The sequence below is a fragment of the Lucilia sericata genome, unplaced genomic scaffold (genome assembly GCF_015586225.1).
Source record: "Lucilia sericata isolate MDLA Ls3-8-SP2 unplaced genomic scaffold, ASM1558622v1 Contig000219F_arrow, whole genome shotgun sequence".
Taxonomy (NCBI): Eukaryota; Metazoa; Arthropoda; class Insecta; order Diptera; family Calliphoridae; genus Lucilia; species Lucilia sericata.
This window is the reverse complement of record NW_023994247.1, coordinates 350,745-373,445: the sequence shown is the minus strand read 5'-3', so window position 1 is coordinate 373,445 and position 22,701 is coordinate 350,745. Positions and strand designations below refer to the sequence as shown.

General features: G+C 31.7%; 1 protein-coding gene across 3 annotated transcripts; it reads right to left on the bottom strand.

Moving 5' to 3' along the window:
- Nucleotides 1-1,199: 1,199 nt before the first annotated feature.
- On the bottom strand, nt 1,200-7,395 carry LOC119602292. 3 transcript variants are annotated; one of them, XM_037953723.1, is made up of 3 exons: nt 7,117-7,395; nt 4,104-7,062; nt 1,200-4,043 (listed from the first exon to the last, which is right to left on the bottom strand). In XM_037953723.1, the coding sequence occupies exons 2-3, from the start codon at nt 6,939-6,941 to the stop codon at nt 1,539-1,541; spliced, it is 5,343 nt and encodes a 1,780-aa protein (XP_037809651.1). In that variant the 5' UTR covers nt 6,942-7,062; nt 7,117-7,395; the 3' UTR covers nt 1,200-1,538. The 3 variants fall into 3 exon arrangements, with proteins under 3 accessions (XP_037809651.1, XP_037809650.1, XP_037809652.1); XM_037953724.1 differs by having other exon boundaries at nt 3,369-3,618; nt 3,693-4,043; nt 4,104-7,395; XM_037953722.1 differs by having other exon boundaries at nt 4,104-7,395.
- Between the last annotated feature and the right edge of the window lie 15,306 nt (nt 7,396-22,701).

Here is a 22,701-nt window from a genome sequence, read left to right as displayed (position 1 = left end):
TGATTAGTAAACACTATGGTATTCAATTATTCGGGTTTTTCACTTATTCGGTTTATTTGACAAATAATTATTTGAGGTATTATTATTAATTCTGTTGCTTTTTTACATTATTTTTCTTCCTATAACAAATAAAGTTATAATTTTCCACTTCTTTGAGTTCAAATCTATGTATATTTTTTAATTAAGTTCGTTCTCAAATATTCGAAATTATTTCTTTTCATGTGAATTTCTTTCCTATATAAAGAAATTAAGTTAATTAATTTTATGTTTTTGAGATTTTTCAACGAGTTCAAAAATTCATACGTTCCATTGAATTAGTCTATAACTAATGCTTAAGAACTTATTAGAAATTCTTAAAAAACACAACAATGTTCTTCAAAACTGATTGTAGAAGTAAGGGGGATTTCCAAGATTGCCTTTCCAGAATCTAAAGTGTTTCTTTACGAATACATTCTAGAAGTAGGTAAATTAAAACAAATTCCTAAAATGTTTCTGAAGTATTGTTATTGAAATCATCAAATAAATTTTCTTCATTATTGAAAATAATTAAAGAATTAATAAAGGAAGAAAATTTATTATAAAAATATTGAATTTTCTATAAAATATATAGCAATTTTACTGTTACAAGTAATTTTTTCTTAATCGGTTATTTGAAAGAAATTATTCGGTTTATTTGTTATTTGAAATTTGGCAATTTTAATTTATTCGAACGATTAATCGTTAAAAATTGATCGATTAACCGATCGACGATTAATCGTTTGAATACTCTAGTAAACACCCTTCTATCAACCTTACCCATAAGAGCATAATATACATGATTCGATTTTAATAGATTATTTAAGTCATATTCAAGATTTATAGATCATATTTTCTTCTTAATTTTTTTTAATTTAAATAAAAATTATGAAAAAATTTCTCAATAAATATATTAAAAAAATTCATGAAAAACATGTAAAAAGGTTGAATAAAAAATATATCATATTCATATTTACTGTATATCATATCAGATATGTATGTAGTTTACAAGAACTCAGTATAAGGTATTTTAAAGTATAATTGTTAAATTAAGCAGATAATGACAACTAATATCAATCGAAATTGATAAAAACGTTGAGACAGTTAAACTAATAAATAAAAAATTTGTGGAAATACTGTCACTCGTTTTAATAAAAGGTCGGCAAGAATAAACAACAGTATAATTTTGGCAAAGGCTCAGTTTATTCTCTAAAATTAAGTAATTATTATTTATAAAGTATCTTAAGATTAAACAAAACTTACTCGGTCGATCTCTTGTAGGCAATATAAAACGAGGACAAGTTGACTTTAACAATTACGTGACAAAACAGACTTTAGAAATGGTTGCTTTGTAACAAGTTACTTATTTAAAAAATGGACAATTCCAATGTATTTAATTTAGCTTTACATAAATTATTGACTTTAATATACAAGAAACCGTAAGTTTTTTCCCCTCTTTAATAAACATAGATACTAGCAACATTTCGAACAAACAAAGATGCCACCTAATAATAAACAATATATCAAACAGGATTGCCCTCAACGACATCCCCGCCCCCGTGAATCGACTTCATGGGCTGAGATTCACTACATCCATCCGCTACATCTAGTACAGCTAACTTGTTGATCGGTCTACTTAAAACTCCTGTTGATGTACGTATATCTGCGGAACGGGCAACTCCATCTTTACCAAATATTAATCTTAAAACTCTTCCTCTCTTCCACTTTGAGCGGGGTTCATTCACATCGCAAATTAACACAAGGCTTCCAGAACATAACGGACTGGATGGGGCAAACCATTTAGAACGGCGTGTAAGTTCTGGGAGATACTCTTTTATCCAACGCTTCCATACTCCATTCTTTAGATTTTGCAGTATACGCCACTGTTTTCTTGATGCGCAAATACGATGTTCATATTCTGCGGGAGTTTGGGTTGAACTGGTACATCCAACTATAAAATGATTTGGTGTTAGTGGCTCGGGCTCGTTAGGTGTTATCGGAATATGAGTAAGTGGCCTTGAATTCACCATATTTTCGGTCTCTACCAACAGACTGTATAGAGTTTCTAAGCGTGGGGCATGTTCTTTTAACATTGCGTATAAAGCTCTTTTTACTGATTGAACCAATCTCTCCCATGCTCCACCAGCAGATGGGTCAGATGGTGTATTAAATTTCCATTTTATGCCAAGAGGAGCAAGGCCAGCAGTAATGACTTCATTATCCCAAAAATTCCTCTCACCATGTAATTCTTTCTGGAGGCCTACAAAATTTGTTCCATTATCACTCCTTATTTGTATTGGCACTCCTCTGCGATTAGCGAAATTTCGTATACACATTAAACAAGCATCACTAGAGAGATTTGTAGCGATTTCCAGATGCACTGCTCTGACCGTAAGGCAAGTGAATAGCGCAATCCATCTTTTTTCTCTTTGACGTCTTATAGTAACCTCAACCGGCCCAAAATAGTCAAGACCCGTATATGAAAAGGGCCTCAAGAACGGTGTGACACGGTCAATTGGTAATGGCCCCATTATTGGTTGACTAGGCTTTGATTTACGAATTTTACATATACAACATTTTGTTTGAACTTTATTTATTACACTTCTGATTGATGGAATCCAAAATTTATGCCTTATTTCGCATATTACCGTGTTGACATTAATATGGTTGAATCTATGATGATACCACGAAACCAACAATTCTGTGAACCGGTGTTTTCTTGGCAATATACACGGTCTTTTTGTACCCATGGCAACAAATGGTGCATTATCGATACGTCCATACACACGAAGCAACCCAAAATCATCCAAATATGGGCACAACGTTTTTAAATCACTTCGAGCCTCAATAGGTTTGTTCATTTGGAGGCATTTATATTCAGAACGAAATGTTGATTGCTGTACCATACGACACAAAATCTTTTCAGCGTGATCTTCTTCTTCAACTGATAATTCGCCTTTGATTCTACCGTTATTTTCAGATATTTTTGAATTATTAATAAATCTCATTATCCAAGCCATGGCTCTTTTCAATCTACGAAAATTAGAATATCGATTAAAATCAAATAAAGGTGAACATACCACAGATGTTAAGACATATTTATTTCGAAGTTCTAACTCAGGTTCTAAATGGTAAGAAGTATCATTCATTGAAGGCCACAAATTTTCTGGAAGATACAAAAATTCTGGTCCATTTTTCCACCGACTATCAAATTCAAATTTTGGTTTTGACCGCGTTGCATCATCGGCAGGATTTTCAGTTCCCGGTAACCACCGCCAATTATCCACTGTCGTAGCTTCTAAAATTTCACCAACTCGATTCGCTACGTACTGTTTATATTTTCGTGAATCAGATTTTATCCATCTCATTACTGTATGAGAATCTGTCCAGAACTGCACACGATCAGGTTTAACACAATAATGATTAATTATTTGGTTTTGAAGTCGAACAGCTATAACAGCGGCTTGAAGCTCCAGTTTTGGTATTGAGTGATATCTTGTCGGTGCACAATTAGTTTTACCACAAACAAATGAAATTTTATAACCAGTATTTGTTTTTATTCGCCAGTAACCGACAACCGCCATGGCCTGTTCGCTAGCATCACTAAACAAATGTAACTCATTAACAGTATTACAAAAATTATAAAAATGGCAACGAGATATTTTATAGTCCTTTACCTTCTTTATTTCACACAGCCAAGCAACCCACCTACCATTCAAACAATCCGGTATTTCATCGTCCCAGTTTAAATCGTATTTCCATAGTGTTTGCATCAGAATTTTTCCCGCTACTGTAATATTTGCCAAAAAACCATACGGATCAAAAATAGACATAATTACACTTAACATTTCTCTTTTCGTTGGTTTGCGACGTAATTCAATAATATCTTCAGTTATTCGATGAAATTTTAAAATAAAAACAAATTCATCAGTAATTGGATTCCAATGCAAACCTAATATTCTTTCGACTCCATCCGTTGACACATCTACTGAACGTACATTAGAGCCATGAAATGCGTCAATAACATTCTGGGAATTTGAAACTATTTTGCATAAATCAAAACCAGCCTTTTTATGAATCTTTCTCACCTCTGTTACAACCTCGATTGCTTCCGAATCTGACTGGAAACAATCCACGTAATCATCTACATAATGACGATAAATTATAGCATCCTCGGCTCTTGGGCTTACTTCCGAAAATGTCTGGGCATTTTTGTTTTTAATAAATTGAGCTATAGTAGGAGAGCAAGCGGCGCCAAATATCATTCTTGTCATAACACAATGTTGTATGGAATCATTACAATCTAAACCTCTCCACAAGAATCTTTGAGAATTTATGTCATCATTCTTTATGGCTACTTGCAAAAACATTTCACGAATATCTCCGCAAACCGCTACCGGTGCTTCTCTAAATTTAAACAATACTGAAATAAGTGAATTGTTTAAATCAGGGCCAGAAAGAAGTGCATCATTTAAAGAAATTCCATGGACTTTGGATGCAGCATCAAAAACGACGCGAATATCATCTTTGTTTGGGTTTTTAACGGCAAAATGAGGCAAATAAAAGGCTTTTGGTGTAATTGCTTGCTCTGATTGGCTTAACCGTCTGGCATATCCCTTTTTAAACAGATCTTCAATTTTGTCACAGTATTTCTTAGCATATACATCATCCCTTTTAAATTTGTTTTCTGTTAATTCTAATCTTTTTCGGGCCATTTCATAAGTTGGTGGAAACGAGATATCGTTAGTTTTCCACAATAAGCCACATTCATAACGATCACCAATGAACTTTGTTGTTGTGTTCATTATATCTAATGCTCTTTCATGTTCACTTGACAAAATTGTTTTAATATTACTTTTCACACCACAAGATTCAACTTCAAAGTAATTATACATCATATCTTTTATTTCTTCATCTGCCGTTTTATTTTTTACTGCATTTGTACAAAATACTTGCTTGGCCTTTGAATCACAATTTTTCACGGGACCATAAATAATTAATCCCAATTTACATTTTATAACAATCGGACCAAAATACGATGGATTTTCTATAACTTCATTGGGAACTGTTAAAAATGCGTGAGCAATACTTATTATCATTTTTGGTCTTATTGAAATGTATTCGTTAATTGGTATATTTGTCAAATGGGGATAATTAACAGTCAGCTGATTTTTAACAATCGATTGGGTTGGCAATTCTAGATTTTTTGACAAGTAAATTCTTTTCATTTCATATTTATTTTTATTATCGTCAATAGCGCTTACATAAACATCAACAATTTCTGTGGATTCACTAGACGAGCGACCATTTAACCATTGCAGCTTTAGCGTATCTGTTGTGCCGTGTAGGTCTAGCTGACGAGCAATATCCCAATCTAGAATTGTTGCATTAGCCCCATCATCTATAAAGGCGTAAATAGACACTTCTTTTCCATTATTGTAAAGCTTTATTGGGATTATCTGGAACAAAACATTATCAAGTTGGCAGTCTACATGACAATTAACGGCGGATGAAATAGTTGATGAACTTGTGGGCATTTCTCGGCTAATATTATGTAGGAGATTATGATGTTTTTGAGGACAATTATTTATACCACACACATGTTTGGCGTAACAGGATTTTAATTGATGATTCGGTTTTAAGCAACAAAAACACAAGTGTAATTCTTTTACAATTTTCCAGCGATCATCTACTTCCATGCTCAAAAACTTTTCACAATTACATATGTCCGCACATTCACCATCACAAATAAAACACGGTTTGTGGGCCATGCTAAGCATTGCATATTTGTTTGTTTTTTGTGATGCAGGTTGTTGATTATATGATTTGCGGTTGGAGCTATCTTGCAATGAAGTTGGAAGCGAATCAGATACCATGTTAGCAAGTTTTCTCATACAGTTCAGCCAGTTACTAAAATCAATAATATTGGCTGTCTTATTTAAACTTAAACATTTTTCTGCCCATTGCATTTGTTTAGTTGTTGACAATTTTGAAACTAATTCGCTCAACAGCGATGGATTATATAAATGGTGTTCTCCTTCTACTGACTTCAGAAATGTGGCCATGTTGTTAACTTTATTGGCAAAACCTATAAGTTGGTCCAATTTACCATCGGGAACGTTCGGATATAACCTCACTTTTTGAATCTGGCTTTTTATTAGCATTTCAGGACGTCCAAATGTTTCTTTTAATGTTTCAATTATGGCACTCACGTTTTTTGAACTGGAAAGAAGGCATTCCACGGTTTCTCGTGCGGGTCCCGTAAGAGCTTCACGAATTCTAATGATGTTCTGAAGATCAGTATATTCAAATTCTTGAGTAGTGGCAATAAAATCTTCGTAAAACATTTGCCAGTCTTCAGGCTGGCCTTCAAATTTAGGAAGGGGATATATTTTCTTTGATTTGGTAGGTTGGCAGTTTTGACTATGAAAAGATAAATTAGAATAGGACTCACCCGTTTCTTGACCATTATTTCGAGGAGTATTATCAGATACTGGTGTTGTTGTCGGTGGTATTGCTTTGGCAATGGTTTGAATTTCTTGTCTTAATTCTCCAACTGTAGCTTTCGTCTGATTATTGTTGGCGATAATTAGACTTTGAAGAGACGTCATTTGGCGCTGAAACTCTCTCTGTATTTCAGCGATTTGCTTTGAAGCATCTGGTGGTTTCTTACACGAACCTGTTTGTACGTTAGATGGAGTAGTATTTTTTGGTGTCTGCGAATTGTTTACTTCATTTTGTAAGACTTCATGTGGCTGTCTTAAAGCATCTGGTTGTCTAGGTGTACCCGTTTGAATATTTGGTGCAGCTGCACTCCTTGGAGTATGCAAATTGTTGGCTTCATTCTGCGATTCCATTATATAACGGGCTGGCGGCACTCCTTTGGTATCTCTATTACTTCTTCTAAATGGGGCAGGATCCGACATAAGGCAAATGGCAAATTAATTGTTTCATAAGGCTGACGAAGAATAAAGTTGTCACTCGTTTTAATAAAAGGTCGGCAAGAATAAACAACAGTATAATTTTGGCAAAGGCTCAGTTTATTCTCTAAAATTAAGTAATTATTATTTATAAAGTATCTTAAGATTAAACAAAACTTACTCGGTCGATCTCTTGTAGGCAATATAAAACGAGGACAAGTTGACTTTAACAATTACGTGACAAAACAGACTTTAGAAATGGTTGCTTTGTAACAAGTTACTTATTTAAAAAATGGACAATTCCAATGTATTTAATTTAGCTTTACATAAATTATTGACTTTAATATACAAGAAACCGTAAGTTTTTTCCCCTCTTTAATAAACATAGATACTAGCAACATTTCGAACAAACAAAGATGCCACCTAATAATAAACAATATATCAAACAGGATTGCCCTCAACGACAAATACCATCTAATATGTTTATTATCTATAACAAATAGTTTTGACGATTTAATGACGATTTCCAAAAATCAATTGACGATTTCGACGATTTTTTCCTCGAAATTTGATTTTGCACCCAAATCATCTGGCAACTATGATTGTAGTGCCCCTGGTGTAAAGAGGCAAAAGTATTCGGGGGCATTTTATTAACTACAAAAACACGTACCATTAAGCGTACAAAATTTCATGTGATTTTTTTTTTTTGCTGTTTGAAAAAGTACATGCATTTTCAAAAACTCTAAAACAATTATGGGAAATTCTGCACTAAATCATGAAAAATTTGCCCTCATTGATTTCAAATTCCTTTAAAAAGAACAAAATTACGTTTTTTTCTGTCATACTCAGCAAAATATTTGCTTACAAATTCACTAGAAAAATCACCAGAACTCATCGAGTAAAGTGGTTACAATTCTACTAGAAAAAGTACTTATTTTTGTTTGAGATGTTCAAAAAGTAAGTCAATATTATTTGGATGGAAATAAGTTGTTTTTTTAGTAGAGTTATTTATAGAATATTTATTAAAAAATAAAAAGTCGACAAGACTGGGGTTGAACTCAGTACCTTCTGTTTGCCAGTTGGATGCTCCACTCACTGCACCACTGCTTAGTTGTTTTATTGTGCCCCAAATAATAGTTTCCACACACAAATACTATTTTATTTTCTGTTTGTCTAAAAATAGACATTTGATATCGTGTGCACAAAAAAGGAAAAAAAAAAAAAAAATGTTTGTTTGTATCTTTATTTTGATTTTTCTAGAATTTGCATACAAAGTAAGTCATTAATAAAGTACTTAATGGTAATCATTGTAAGCAAAGATTTTGCTGGGTAGGAAAATATGAAGAATCCTTGATCTTGACAGAGAAAACAAAACTGCTTTTAATTTGACAAACAATTTTAGGTTGTTCATTAAAGAGTAAAACCACCGTTTTTTCGTCATTGTTTCTCAAAATAGGTATATCCATTTATAAAAAAGTATGTTTAAAAATATTAATTTTTATACCCACCATCAAAAAAGATGGGGGGTATATTGTTTTTGTCATTCCGTTTGTAACACATCGAAATATTCATCTTAGACCCATAAAAGTATATATATTCTGGATCTTTATTAAATTCTAAGACGATCTAGCCATGTCCGTCCGTCTGTCTGTCTGTTGAAAACACGATAGAGTCCAAACGGAAGTAGCTAGCGGGCTGAAATTTTGCATAGACATTTTATATTGATGCAGTTTGTTTGGTATTGAAAATGGGCAATATCGGTCCACGATTTCGCCTAGCCCCCATATAAGGTTCCCTTCAGAAAATGACTTTAACGCTCATAATTGACTAAAAGAAGCGGCTATAGCCATGACATTTGACATAAACATATTTTATAGGAACCTAAATCGCTTTGTAAAATGTTATAAGACTCGGTTCATAATTGACCCTACCCCTCATATAAGGTACCCTTCAGAAAAAGATATTAACGCTCATAACTGAGTAAAAGAAGCAGCTATAACAATGAAATTCGACTTAAACATATTTTATAGGAACCTTAATATCTTTGTAAAATTGTATAAGGATCGGTCCATAATTGACCCTACCCCCCATATAAGGTCCCCTTCAGAAAATGCCTTTAACGCTCATAACTGTCTAAAAGAAATTCGACATGAACATATTCTATAGAAACCTAAATCGCTTTGTAAAATTTTATAACGATCGGTCCATAATTGAGCCTACCCCCATATAAGGTCCCCTTCAGAAAATGACTTTAACGCTCATATTTGTTCAAAAGAAGCATCTATATCGATGAAATTCGACATAAACATATTTATAGGAACCTAAATCCCTTTATAAAATTTATAAGGATCGGTTCATAATTGACTCTACGCCCATTACTAGCCTAAACTATAATCGTTCTAGAAAATTGGACGAGGATCGGTCCATAATTGACCAAACCAACCCTCCAAATAAGGTCCCTCTCAGAAAATGACTTTAACGCTATTTACTACCTTAAAAATACATGTACAGCAACAAAATTCGACAAAAATTTCTCTATCAAATTTTAGGAGGATCAGTCCATAATTGATCCTATCGATATACCTATGTATGATGGTAAAATTATACATAGTAGATGTAATAAATAAGAAAATTGTTTTGATAATAACAAAAGCATCGATTCTTAAATATCAAAGTTTATTAATAAGGAAGCATTCCTTTTCGGCAATAATTTGTTGGTGGGTATACAAGATTCGGCACAGCCGAATATAACACTCTTACTTGTTTTCATTAGCTTTTATGCATCCACACTAAAGTTTTGGATGGATTTAGACACCACTTATTAAATCCGAAGAAATAAAGGTTTAAAGGTCAAATATCGTTAGATATACAAAAAATTACCCAAATAATTTTACTTATAAAATATCCACATCTTCCTCTAATTAAAAAATTACGGAATTTGTTAATGGTAAATGGAAAATGTGTGCTGGAATTATTCAAAATCATTATTTTATTTGAAAAGCTTGGAATAAATACGGCGCTACATACGTGCAGAATTTTTGGTGGATAATTTTCTAAAAGTATAAAAAGATATTGAAAGATGAATTCATCCATATTTTATATGAACAATGCTTTATATGCATCGATTGAGAGGTCTACCTACATATAAAAGATTTGCAAAAGTGCTGTCATCCAGGACACTCTAATGAGTAGTCAAATACATATCAAGTTTTTTAAGATTTGAGCCGCATTTAACAAATGGTTTAGTGGCATCGTAGACATTCATTCAAGATCTAATATAGTTTATAGTTTTCTCGATCGTAGGAAACTACATCCGGTTCTCTTTTAAAATTGTTATTTTCTGAGGATATACAGCAGATTACAGGTTTTGGAATAAGAATAGTTTTCCGGTGACATAAGTGATGGGATATACCAATCTACAACCGATTTTACGCTTTAGATGAAAATCGATTTTTGATAATAAATTAAATTGATTACAGATTTTATTTTACCTAAAGTTAAGGACCTACAAACATTTTAGAATTTTCAAATAAAAATAAATTTTTGATTAAAATTTTAACTACCTAATTAATAATTCTCATATAATATAAGAAGTACATATCAATAGCATTATAAATGTTACAAAAAATGGACGGAAAAAGGTCATTGGATTTCATTACGATCACAACAGGCCCGAAATTAGTGGTATTTATTCGGATTTGATGTATTAAACATTCTCTTCCTCAAACTAACCTGACCTTCCACGATAGAACTATTGTTATGCAATATTTCATGAAGCATAAAATCTAGATCAAAAAGTTGATTCCAAAAATACACTGTCTGTTGCCAAATTTCTTGAAAATTGGTTCATGTTTTATTTTTTATATTTAGCCTAGAAATTTGGTGTTATAGCTGTTATTCTAAAAGTGAACATAAAAATGTGCGTAGTATCCAGTCAATATCATATAGATTCACTTTTAACTTTTGAGGATAGACCTATTAATATGCCGAATTTTATGTAAATCGGTTTAGTAATTATGTAGTGAAAGAGTAAAGAAAGAGTCTCATATGTATTTATTATTATATATTATACGTTTTGAAGATGTAATGTGTCGTACTGTTCACTCCACAACATTCAATATAACAGATTTCATGAAAATCGGATTAGTACTTTTTTTGTATGCTTAAACGCATATTTGGTGTAATAGTAGTTCTACAAAAAGTTGGCGTAAAAAAGGCGTGGCGTCTGATCCAGATCTTATATAGTTAATAGTTCCACCTGAGGTAAGATCTATCGGTGTACCAAATTTCATGTAAATCGGTTCAGTAGTTTTCTGTAAGTCTCGAATGAAAATTTTGTATAACAATTATATAGAAAAAAGTGAGCATAAGAAGAGCATCGTGACGTCAAATCATGATTTTATATAACCTATTGTTTCATTAGAATAGAACTATTAGTGTTCTATATTTTAATGTATATCGGTTCAGTAGTTTGTCCGTGAAAGCGTAACAACAAACAGTCACTTTCATATAATTATTGAATAAGATATACATAGGTAAGGATAGTTTTATAAAAAGTGAGCATAGAAAGGGGCGCGGCGTCTGATCAAGATCTTATATATAGCCTATAGTTCTTTCCGAGCTTATACCTATCGGGTTTAGTAGTTTTTTCATATTGTGCTTGCAAAATTGGTGTAATAATAGTTTTATAAAAAGTAGGCGTAAAAAAGGGCGTGAAATCCGATCATGATCTTATATAACCTATTGCTCCTTTTGGGGTTAGACAAATTAGTGGTCCAAATTTCCTGTAAATCGGTTGAGTAGTTTTGCCGTGTAAGCTTAGCAAACAAACACACAAACAAACAGTCTGTTGTATATATATACTAGCTAAAACCCGGCATGCTATATATGATATATTCTGGGTCCTTATCAAATTCTGAGTCGATTTAGCTATGTCTGTCCGTCCGTCCGTCTGTCTGTCTGCCTAAAACATGCTCACGTTAAAACTAACCAAAGAAATAAACCAAATTCACCAAGAATATTCACTGTTGTCCTAAGCAGTTTAGTATTGAAAATCAGCAAAATCGGTTCACAACGTTAAAAGTTATGAGTAAAAATTTCAGACTACCTCGAAAAAATTACAGGTTTTTTTTCGTAATTCTTAAGTCGTTTTCTCAGAAACTACAAAAGATAATTCTATGAATTTTGACCCACATTATTTTTTTATCCAGGAATAAATTATATTGAAAATCAAAATAATCGATTCAAAATTTCCCATAGCCGCCATACAAAACAGGCAGGGATTAGAAAGAATGTATTTTAATATCAGTCCATCACATCCATTGGTAAACGTAAAGATGGTTTGACTGGGCAGTAATAGTATTATAGGAACATTGACCTCATATATTGTGAACTGCACGGTCTATGCGGGTTCTGTAGACAATAAACCTATTGATTCTGATCTTATTTGTGTCAGAAACACCCTTGTCTTTAACTCCAGTTTATCTTCTGAGTTGTAAGGTAGATTTCTGACTTGTAAGATGTTAGTTTCCTAGTGTTGTTAATAAAATTAGTTTATCATTAATAACTCCCTCAAATATATCGATATCAACACAAAATTTTGTACATGCAAATATAATATGAACAGAAATCATGCTATCAACGTAGATCTCAGTAGGTCCACAATTGGTCATAGCTCCCATATAGGGTCCACTTTCGAAAACCACCTAAACGCACATATTTTATTGATAAATAAAGCTATTGAGATAAAATTCGAGTTGAATATGTTTTGTGTACATACAAATCATTCTACCAATTTTTTTTTGCGGATCGGTCCATTATTGGTCATAGCTCCCATATGAGGCCCACTTCCGAAAATCACTTAAATGCTCATATTTCATTGTCAAATAAAGTTATCTTGATAAAATTCGACACAAATATGTTTTGTTTTTATATGAATCAGTCTACGAAATTTTTTCCGCTATAGGGATAAAATTCGACTTGAATATGTTTTGTGTACATATACATCCTACAAAATTGTTTGCGAATCGGTCCATTATTGGTCATAGCTCCCATATAAAGCCCACTTCCGGAAAATCACTTAAACGCTAATTCTAAAGCTATACAGATAAAATTCGGCTTGAATATGTTTTGTGTACATATAAATCATTCTACCACTTTTTTTCCGGATCGGTCCATTATTGGACTTAGCTCCCATATAAAGCCCACTTCCGAAAATCACTTAAACACTCATATTTCATTGTCAAATAAAGTTATCTTGATAAAATTCGACACAAATATGTTTTGTCTTTATATGAATCACTCTACGAAATTTTTTCCTGATAGGCTCCCACTTACGAAAATCACTTAAACGCATATATTTCTTTGAATAATAAAGCTATCGGGATAAAGTACGACTTGAATATGTTTTGTGAGCATATAAATCATTCAACCAATTTTTTTCCGGATAGGCCCGTAATTGGTCATAGCTCCTATATAAAGTCCACTTCCGAAAATCACTTAAATGTACATACATATTTCATTAATTAATAATCTATTGGAGTAAAATTAAACTTGATTTTTTATACCCTACACCACTTTAGTGGGGAGGGTATATTGGATTTGTGCTGATGTTTGTAACATACAAAAATATTCGTCCTAGACCCACCTTAAAGTATACCAATCGGCTTAGAATCGTTTTCTGAGTCGATTAAGCTATGTCCGTCCGTCCGTCTGGCTGGCTGGCTGGCTGGCTGGCTGTCCATGTAAACCTTGTGCGCAAGGTACAGGTCGCAATTTTCAAGATAATTGGATGAAATTTGGCATGCACGTTTTATTTGACCCAAGGACGAAGCCTATTGAAAATGGCTAAAATCGGTCTATTATTTCACCTAGCCCCCATAGAACAGAACCCCCGAAAAGGGCTTCTGAGCTCATAATTATGTTAAATTAGTTTTTCATCCATAAATTGCTTAAATGTATCGAAACAAGGGAATATTGAAAATAAATGCTTTACTATGAAAAATAAATCACATTTAATATTCATAACTGGTGTAGGGTATCATATGGTCGGCCTCGCCCGATTATACTTTCTTACTTGTTTTACATATAAATCATTGTAAATTACTTAAATACAGCTGATGGCCGCAGATGCTGGTCCTCTATGCTACTTTTCTTAGACTTAGAATTTATTCTTAGGTTTAAGTTGAAATAAATAAATACTTTAATGCACATTGACAATCGAAGTTATCGGGATAAAATTCTACATAAATGTGTATTTTGTGTATATATGTAAATCATTCTACGGAATTTTTTTCCGGATCGGCCCATAAGTTGTATTGGCTCCCTGTAAATCACTTAATACCTTCCACCTTATTCGTTGTTAAATGATTATATATGGATAAAATTCGACATGAGTATGTTCTGTGTATAGATAAATCATTCTATTAACATGTTTTCGAACTGGCCTATTAATATAATTTTTTCTGGACTTATAAAAATTAGTTCGACATATGCATAGATGTTAGTACTCTCAATACGGAAACAAAAATGTTGCCAAGTTATATTAAAATTAGAAATCTCAATGGGTTTTAATAAAAAGTAGCTTGCTGGTGGAGGGTATTTAAGATTCGGCATAGCCGAATAAGGCACTCTTACTTGTTTGTTTAGGAATTTTTCTTTAAGTATTTTTTTGATTAATTGATATTTATGTGTATTATTTCTTAATAATTAGTTCTTATTCCTAAAAATAAAATTTACAAAATATTACAAAATTACTAAAATATAATTGACTTATTACTTACAATTGAATTTTTTCTTAATAATTATTTCCTATTCTAAAGCCTTGGGATATACAATATTTCTCGTTTTCCCTTCAGACACGTAGATATAGAAATCTCAAGGTTTCCCAACTCGCAAGCATGCAACATAAAGCTGACCATGTGAGAAGCATAGATTTTCGAGATTTATTCCACACACTTGCAGGGATTGACCCTGAGATTTGTTTATTGTCGAATGGCATTTCCGATGTTGTCATTGGGACCCGATGTAGTAAGACATCCGTTCCTTTATATTGGCCAGTTATAATCGTTGCTTCGATTAAGTTGTTCATTAATTTCAGCTCTTTAGCTTCAACCATTTACGCTGTGCGATGAATCAGTCAGTCAGTGAGTCAGTAACGTTAGAATTTTATATATACATATATATGAGTTATGTGCGTTTAAGTGATTCGGGAGGAGATCTTGTATGGGAAATATGACCAAATATGTACTGATCGTGAACAAATTTTAAAGTATAATTTCTGTGTATATATGCAATACTTGTGTCAAAATTTGTATGGATACCATTATTTGGTAATGAGTTGTGTGCGTTCAAGTGATTTTCGGGAGGGGACCTTGTCTGGGAGCTATGACCAAATATGAACCGATCGTGAAAAAATTACTGTGTTATTTCTGTATATAAAGGCAATGTTTGTGAAAAATTTTACATGGATATCATTATTTGGTAATGTGTAATGTACGCTTGAATGATTTTCGGGAGGGGACCTTGGGAGCTACGGCCAATTATGTACCGATTCAGAAAATTTTTCCTCTATATGAATTCAATTGTCATACAACTTTTACTTGTAAAAGTTTGTAAAGATATTATCATTCTACTAGAAGTTGTTAACAATGCACATTTGTATGGGAGGTATATGAAATTGTGGACCGACTCCGCCCATTTTTACCAGGAATTAAGCTTTAATATAGAAGCAATTGTGTGGTTTTGTGAAACTTGTATTAGAATGTGTTAAAAAAGCTTAATTTGTTCGGGGTTTTTTTTAAATTTTGATTCATAACTCTCTCCGATGTAAACCGATTTTATTTATTTTCAATACCAAACTGCGTAGGTAGCAGTAAATCTTTTGGCCAAATTTCATTAATTTAGTTAGCATCGTTTTTACGTGAGCTGTACTGTGTTTTACACAGCTAAATGGCCATAGCTAAATCGACTCAGAATTTGATAATATATACTTGGTGGGACTCAGATGAATATTTCTTGTTGTTATACACGGAATGACAAACTATATACATATTACAAGAAAATATATACATTTTTTCTTAAAGTTCCTGCTTACATTTCAATATCAATATATATAAAAAATAAATTATAGAACCCCCGCAAAAACTCGGTAATGGGTTGTACTTCTATTACTACTCACTTTTCAATGACTACTACCTACCGTGTGCATTACTTTTAAGTACTCTTATAATGACCTTTTTATAATCTGATATACATAGAAGTAGTTTATTTTCGGCTTTATCATTTTGCTTGCACATTTTATTTAATTGCGTGTTAAGAATTGCGCTTTTCAAAAAAGTAAACTAAATTTAATTTGTATGTGAAAACCATTATTAGACGCATAAAGTAGTAGTAATGAAGTAGTGAAAAGATGTTTTGTTAGCAATTTAACTCATTAATTTTCTATGTAGGTTTTTCCTGCATTGAAAAGCTTTAGCTTAAGTGGTTAGCACGTTGATCACTTAGCATGATTTGGTTAGCAAGCCCCATCAACAACATCAGTTTATGCTATCAAAACTAATATTTATCCTTCGGCGATATAATTTATAGCATTTAATCGTCGCACAAAATTTGTTTGATTCTTTTTGCCTTTGTTCGAATTTAATATTAGAGATAATTGTCCAAATAGTAAGGAAATGTACTTAAAAGTAAAGAAATGTGACCCAAAACAAAATAACGGTACTCCTATAGTCGTGATTATTACAGAAAATTAAAATCTATTTTATCAAAAAATGATTTAAACGCTCATTACTGACTTAAAATACGAGTATTGCGGATAAATTCGACGTAAGCTACTTTTATAGAAAAGTAATCTTAATATTGTATTTAATGCGGAATGGGTCGGTAACTCACCCTACCCCCAATTAAGGTCCCCTTAAAAATATGAATACAGCGATGAAATTCGACAAAAAATAGGTTTCATACAAGCTAAAATGTATCTATAAATTTTTTGGACAATTGCTCCATAATTGAACCATTTAAGGTCCCCTTCAAGAAATGATTTTAACGCTCATTACTAATAAGACTATAGGGAGGAAATTCGACATAAGCAACTCTTATAGGAACGTAATCTTCCTACCTATTTTCATGTAGAATGGGTCGTTTACTCACCCTACCCCCCAAACTGGCTTAAAAATACGAATATAATAATGAAACTCGACATAAATATGTTTTATATAAGCCAATATCTCTCTACCAAATTTGTAAGGATCGGTCCATAATTGATCCTACCCTCATATAAGGTTCCCTTGAGAAATTTACTTTAGCGCTAATTACTGGCTTAAAAATACGATAAATTTTTACATAAACAAGTTTTGTATTAATAAAAATCGCATAAATCGCATTTTATGAGGATCGGTCCACAATTGAACCTACCCCTCATATATAAAGCCGCCATGAGAAAATTACGAGTACTTCATCGTTGTACTCGCAATAAAAAGTTTTTTATTATAATTCTCCATTCCGAATTTTATGAGAATTGGTTTATACGTGATCATAGACAACAAAATCTATGTACAAAATTTTATGGGTATCGATTCATAATTATCCCTATCCTTATATAAAATCCCCTTCAGATAATTACTTTTATGCTTATGACTGAATTAAAAATACGAGAACAGCAATGAAATTCGAAAATATTAAGTGTTATACTACTCGAAATCTTTCTACCAAATTTTACGGCAAGCAGTCCATAATTGACCCTAAAAAAACAAGAATTTCATACATTTGTTTCTACACGAGGGCTTTACTCCTGCTGAAAATTGGCGGAATCGGTCCACAATTTCATATACCTTCCATACAAAAGTACATATTCCCGGAAAATTAGTTTATTGTTAACAACTTCCGTCAGAATGTTGATATCTTCACAAAATTTTACAAGTTAGAATTTTATGAGAATAGAATTCATTCAGAGAAAAAATTTTAGGATCATACAATAAAATTAGGATCATACAATAAAATTTGGTACAAGTATTGCTCTTATATACACAAATATTAGTGAAATTTTTTTCCGTTCGGTCCTTAATATGACCTCCCATACAAGGTCCCCTCCCGAAAATCACTTAAACGCACATAACTCATTGTCAAATATTGATATCCATACAAATACTGCTCTTAAATACAGAAATGACTGTATAATTTTCCATATTTGGTCATAGCTCCCATACAAGGTCCCCCCCCGAAAACCACCTAAACGCACATAACTCATTACTAAATCCATATAAAATTTGGTACAAGTATCGCTCTTGATTTTTTTTTCGATCGGTCTATAATTGGTCATATCTCTCATACTAGGTCCTGCCCCAAAAATCACTTTAACCGTATTTAACTAGTTGCATTAGTGCCGGTTCACACAGCCTAACTTTTTGTGGGAAACTTTTGATTTTTGTGTGTGAGAGAAACGGAAAGAAATATCAATATCATCTCTTTCTCTCACACACAAAATCAAAAGTTTCCTTGTGTGAACCGGAACTACACTCAATTTGCGTAGAACAATATTATATGTATATATTTTGAATTTCCTTAAATCTTTTACACACATGCAAATTATTAAATATCGCTAAAGCATATCTTAGGGCGCTATAAAAATATAAAAGAAAATGGCATTTGTAATGTTCAATAAATCTTGCAATTGTAACAGATTTAAGCTGTCTAACTCTTGGGGTTTTTCTATTTAAGACATGAGAAAACTTATTTCTACAAATATTTGATCAATTAAAAAAGTATTAATATAAAAGTAGCTGGTGGAGGGTATTTAAGATTCGGCTCAGCCGAATATGGCACTCTAACTTGTTTAAAAGTATAATTAAGAATAAGGTCTCTGCGTCTTTTAAAGTTAACCAATAATTGTAAATATATACATTATTTCATGGACTCAAAAACATAGAATACCACTTGATTCTCGGTTTCTGTTGTACCCATATGATAAAATGATATATAATCTATTGGGATTATAAAATATTTTTGCACGTTTTTGCATACCCCATACACATTTTTTAAAAAGTTCAACATGAACTAGCAAATGTTGCATTAGTACATTTTTGATATTTGGCGTTGCATAAAGTCTTGGGTTTTTGTTTTACTAGATAATATCAATGAAATTTAAAAAAAAAATACTGAAAAATCACTAAAAACAACACATTTTACCTTGGAAAAAATATATTTATTGCTTATGAGCAAGAAGTACTAATTTTTACCCCTTTTGTAAAAAAGTTGAAAAAATCGTTTCCTCCAAATTTGTATTAAATTAAAAGTACCAAAAAGTCCCCTTTTATAGGTTCTCACCTAATACGGGCCCTACATGCTTAATGTCATGTTTTGTGGTTCAATATTGTAGAAAACTGAAAAAGTTACTTTTGAAGAACGAAAAAGTTCCAAAATATCCCCTTTTATAGGTTATCACTTACGCCGGACCCTACATACTTAATTTTATGTCTCTAGGGTCAATATTACAGGAAATTCAAAAAGTACCTTTTCAAGAACGAAAAAGTACCAAAAAATTTCCCTTTTATAGAATTTCACTAATCTCGGGACCTACATGCTTCATTTCATGTTTTTAGGTTCAATATTATAGAAAATTCAAAAAGTACCTTTGTAGAACGATAAAGTTCCGACTGAGATCTACGTTGGTAGTATGATTTCTATTCATATTATATTTGTATGTACAAAATTTTGTGTTGATACCGATATATTTGAGGGAGTTATTAACGATAAACTAATTTCCGGGAATATACACTTTTGTATTTGGGCTATGGAAAATATTGGATCAATTGGTATGTGTTTAAACATACTTGATCCGTGGTACAAAAAAATAATGTTTGACAAAATTCATCGAAATATCTTTGGTAGTTTCTGAGAAAACTACTTAAGAATTGGGAAAAAATCTTTATTTTTTCGAGGTAGTCAGAAATTTTTACTAATAAGTTTTTACGTCGTGAACCAATTTTACTGATTTTCAATACCAAATTGTACCGGATAGTAAAGAATGTTTTGGCAGAATTTCGTGAATTTCTATTGCTTCGTTTTAGCATGAGCGTGTTTTACACAGACAGACAGACATAGCCAAATCGACTCAGAATTAGATAAGAACCCGGAATATATATATACTTTGTTGGGTCTCAAATTAATGTGGTGCCAAGCTGCCATTAAAAGTCCGTCCGTTCTTCTCTAAATGTTCACATCAATGTCAAAGTTCTTCATATAAAATTTGAAGATTCTCTAATAGTCCACCCAGATGAAAGTCCGGTCTTTTTTCTCCAAAATGTTCAGATAAATATTAAAGTAATTTATGCAAAATTTTAAGAATCTAGTTCTATTAGTTTCACAGTAAACGAAATTTTGTATTTAATTCATATGGGTGGTGCCAAGTCCCCCATTGAAAGTTCAGATGAATGCCAAAGTTCTTCAAGTAAAATTTTAAGATTCTAGCTTTAATAGTTTCTCTGATATACGAATTTTTCTATTGAATTCATATGGGGGCACCAAGACGGTTTCTGTCTGAGCATGAATAAAATATCTAAATTTTTTATGAAATTTTCAGAGGTTGTCTCAGATTTTTGCTCATATCTACGGTATTTATGGACCGATTTTGCTGATTTTAAATAGCAATCTTCACGAAAGAATGTTTAACAGAATTATTGAAGATTCGTTTGTATAGAAATTACAAACGGAATGACAAACCCTTCTCACGAAGGTGAAGGGTTTAAAATCAATTTTTAATGTTAGTATTTATTGAATGATAATAACTTTTAAGTGATTTTCAAAAAAAAAAAAAAAAATAGTTTTTTAAATGTTATATAAACACATTATGTACAGTACTAAAACTATTTTAAAGTTCTTCATTTTTGTTTGAATAAAAAATTAACATTATAGAAGAAGGTACAAATTTTATCCGTTTCACCCTTTTTGTGCCATTCTGGTCCAAGATAAAAAAATTATATAGCCTATTGACATTTTCATAGCTTTATGTTTAATAATTTCAAAATTCGGAGTTTAGTCAGAAGACGCCGAAGTAAAATAAATATAAATTTGCTAAAAAAAAAGCTTAAATTAATGCCCTACATAACACCAGAGGTGCTGTTCTAAAAATAAACATAACGTGTAATTGCTAGGGTGATTTACCAGTGTCTGGTTTTTCTAAATGTTGATTTTTCGAATATCGAATAACCCGGTTTTTTACTTTTTAAAACCCCGTTTCGAATACTTTTATTTGTTGGTATTCAAAGATTACTTAAATTAAATTTTGAAGTAAATGATAATACAGCCTGTCTAAATTTTAAAAATATTCGAGTCGAGGAACTAGATTATATTTTTCTAAAGCAGCTTTGGTTAAACTTTTTTGATTTTCCTAATTAATTAAAAAATTTTATTTGTAAAATTGATTGGAATAACTGTTTGATAAAATTTTATCAATCTTAAGATTATATTCCAATTACAATTATTTGCGGCTGAAATATTATGGTGTTGGAATGCCTATGAAAGTTGTCTAAACAGGGATTTAGAATAAGCTACATACATACATGCATACATACATACATACATACATACATACATACATACATACATACATACATACATACATACATACATACATACATACATACATACATACATACATACATACATACATACATACATACATACATACATACATACATACATACATACATACATACATACATACATACATACATACATACATACATACATACATACATACATACATACATACATACATACATACATACATACATACATACATACTACATACATACATACATACATACATACATACATACATACATACCATATTCAAAATGTTCATTATGAAATTATATTATTATACCCTTCACCTTCGTGGGTATATGATTAATTAATGAGGAAAATCAAAAAAGTTTAACCAAAGCTGCTTTAGAAAAATATAATCTAGTTCCTCGACTCGAATATTTTTAAAATTTAGACAGGCTGTATTATCATTTACTTCAAAATTTAATTTAAGTAATCTTTGAATACCAACAAATAAAAGTATTCGAAACCGGGTTTTAAAAAGTAAAAAACCGGGTTATTCGATATTCGAAAAATCAACATTTAGAAAAACCAGACACTGGTAAATCACCCTAGCAATTACACGTTATGTTTATTTTTAGAACAGCACCTCTGGTGTTATGTAGGCGCATTAATTTAAGCTTTTTTTTTAGCAAATTTATATTTATTTTACTTCGGCGTCTTCTGACTAAACTCCGAATTTTGAAATTATTAAACATAAAGCTATGAAAACGTCAATAGGCTATATAATTTTTTTATCTTGGACCAGAATGGAACAAAAAGGGTGAAACGGATAAAATTTGTACCTTCTTCTATAATGTTAATTTTTTATTCAAACAAAAATGAAGAACTTTAAAATAGTTTTATTACTGTACATAATGTGTTTATATAACATTTAAAAAACTATTTTTTTTTTTTTTTTTTTGAAAATCACTTAAAAGTTATTATCATTCAATAAATACTAACATTAAAAATTGATTTTAAACCCTTCACCTTCGTGAGAAGGGTTTGTCATTCCGTTTGTAAATTCTATACAAACGAATCTTCAATAATTCTGTTAAACATTCTTTCGTGAAGATTGCTATTTAAAATCAGCAAAATCGGTCCATAAATACCGGAGATATGAGCAAAAATCCGAGACAACCTCTGAAAATTTCATAAAAAAGACAATTTTTTTCATGCTTTG

Excerpts from the sequence above, each read along its gene's own strand:
- LOC119602292 (XM_037953722.1), bottom strand. The coding sequence starts at position 6,941 with ATGTCGGATCCTGCCCCATTTAGAAGAAGTAATAGAGATACCAAAGGA. Across the intron at positions 4,044-4,103 it reads CAATCGAGGTTGTAACAGAG|AATGTTATTGACGCATTTCA; the intron begins GTGAGAAAGATT and ends TCAAATTCCCAG.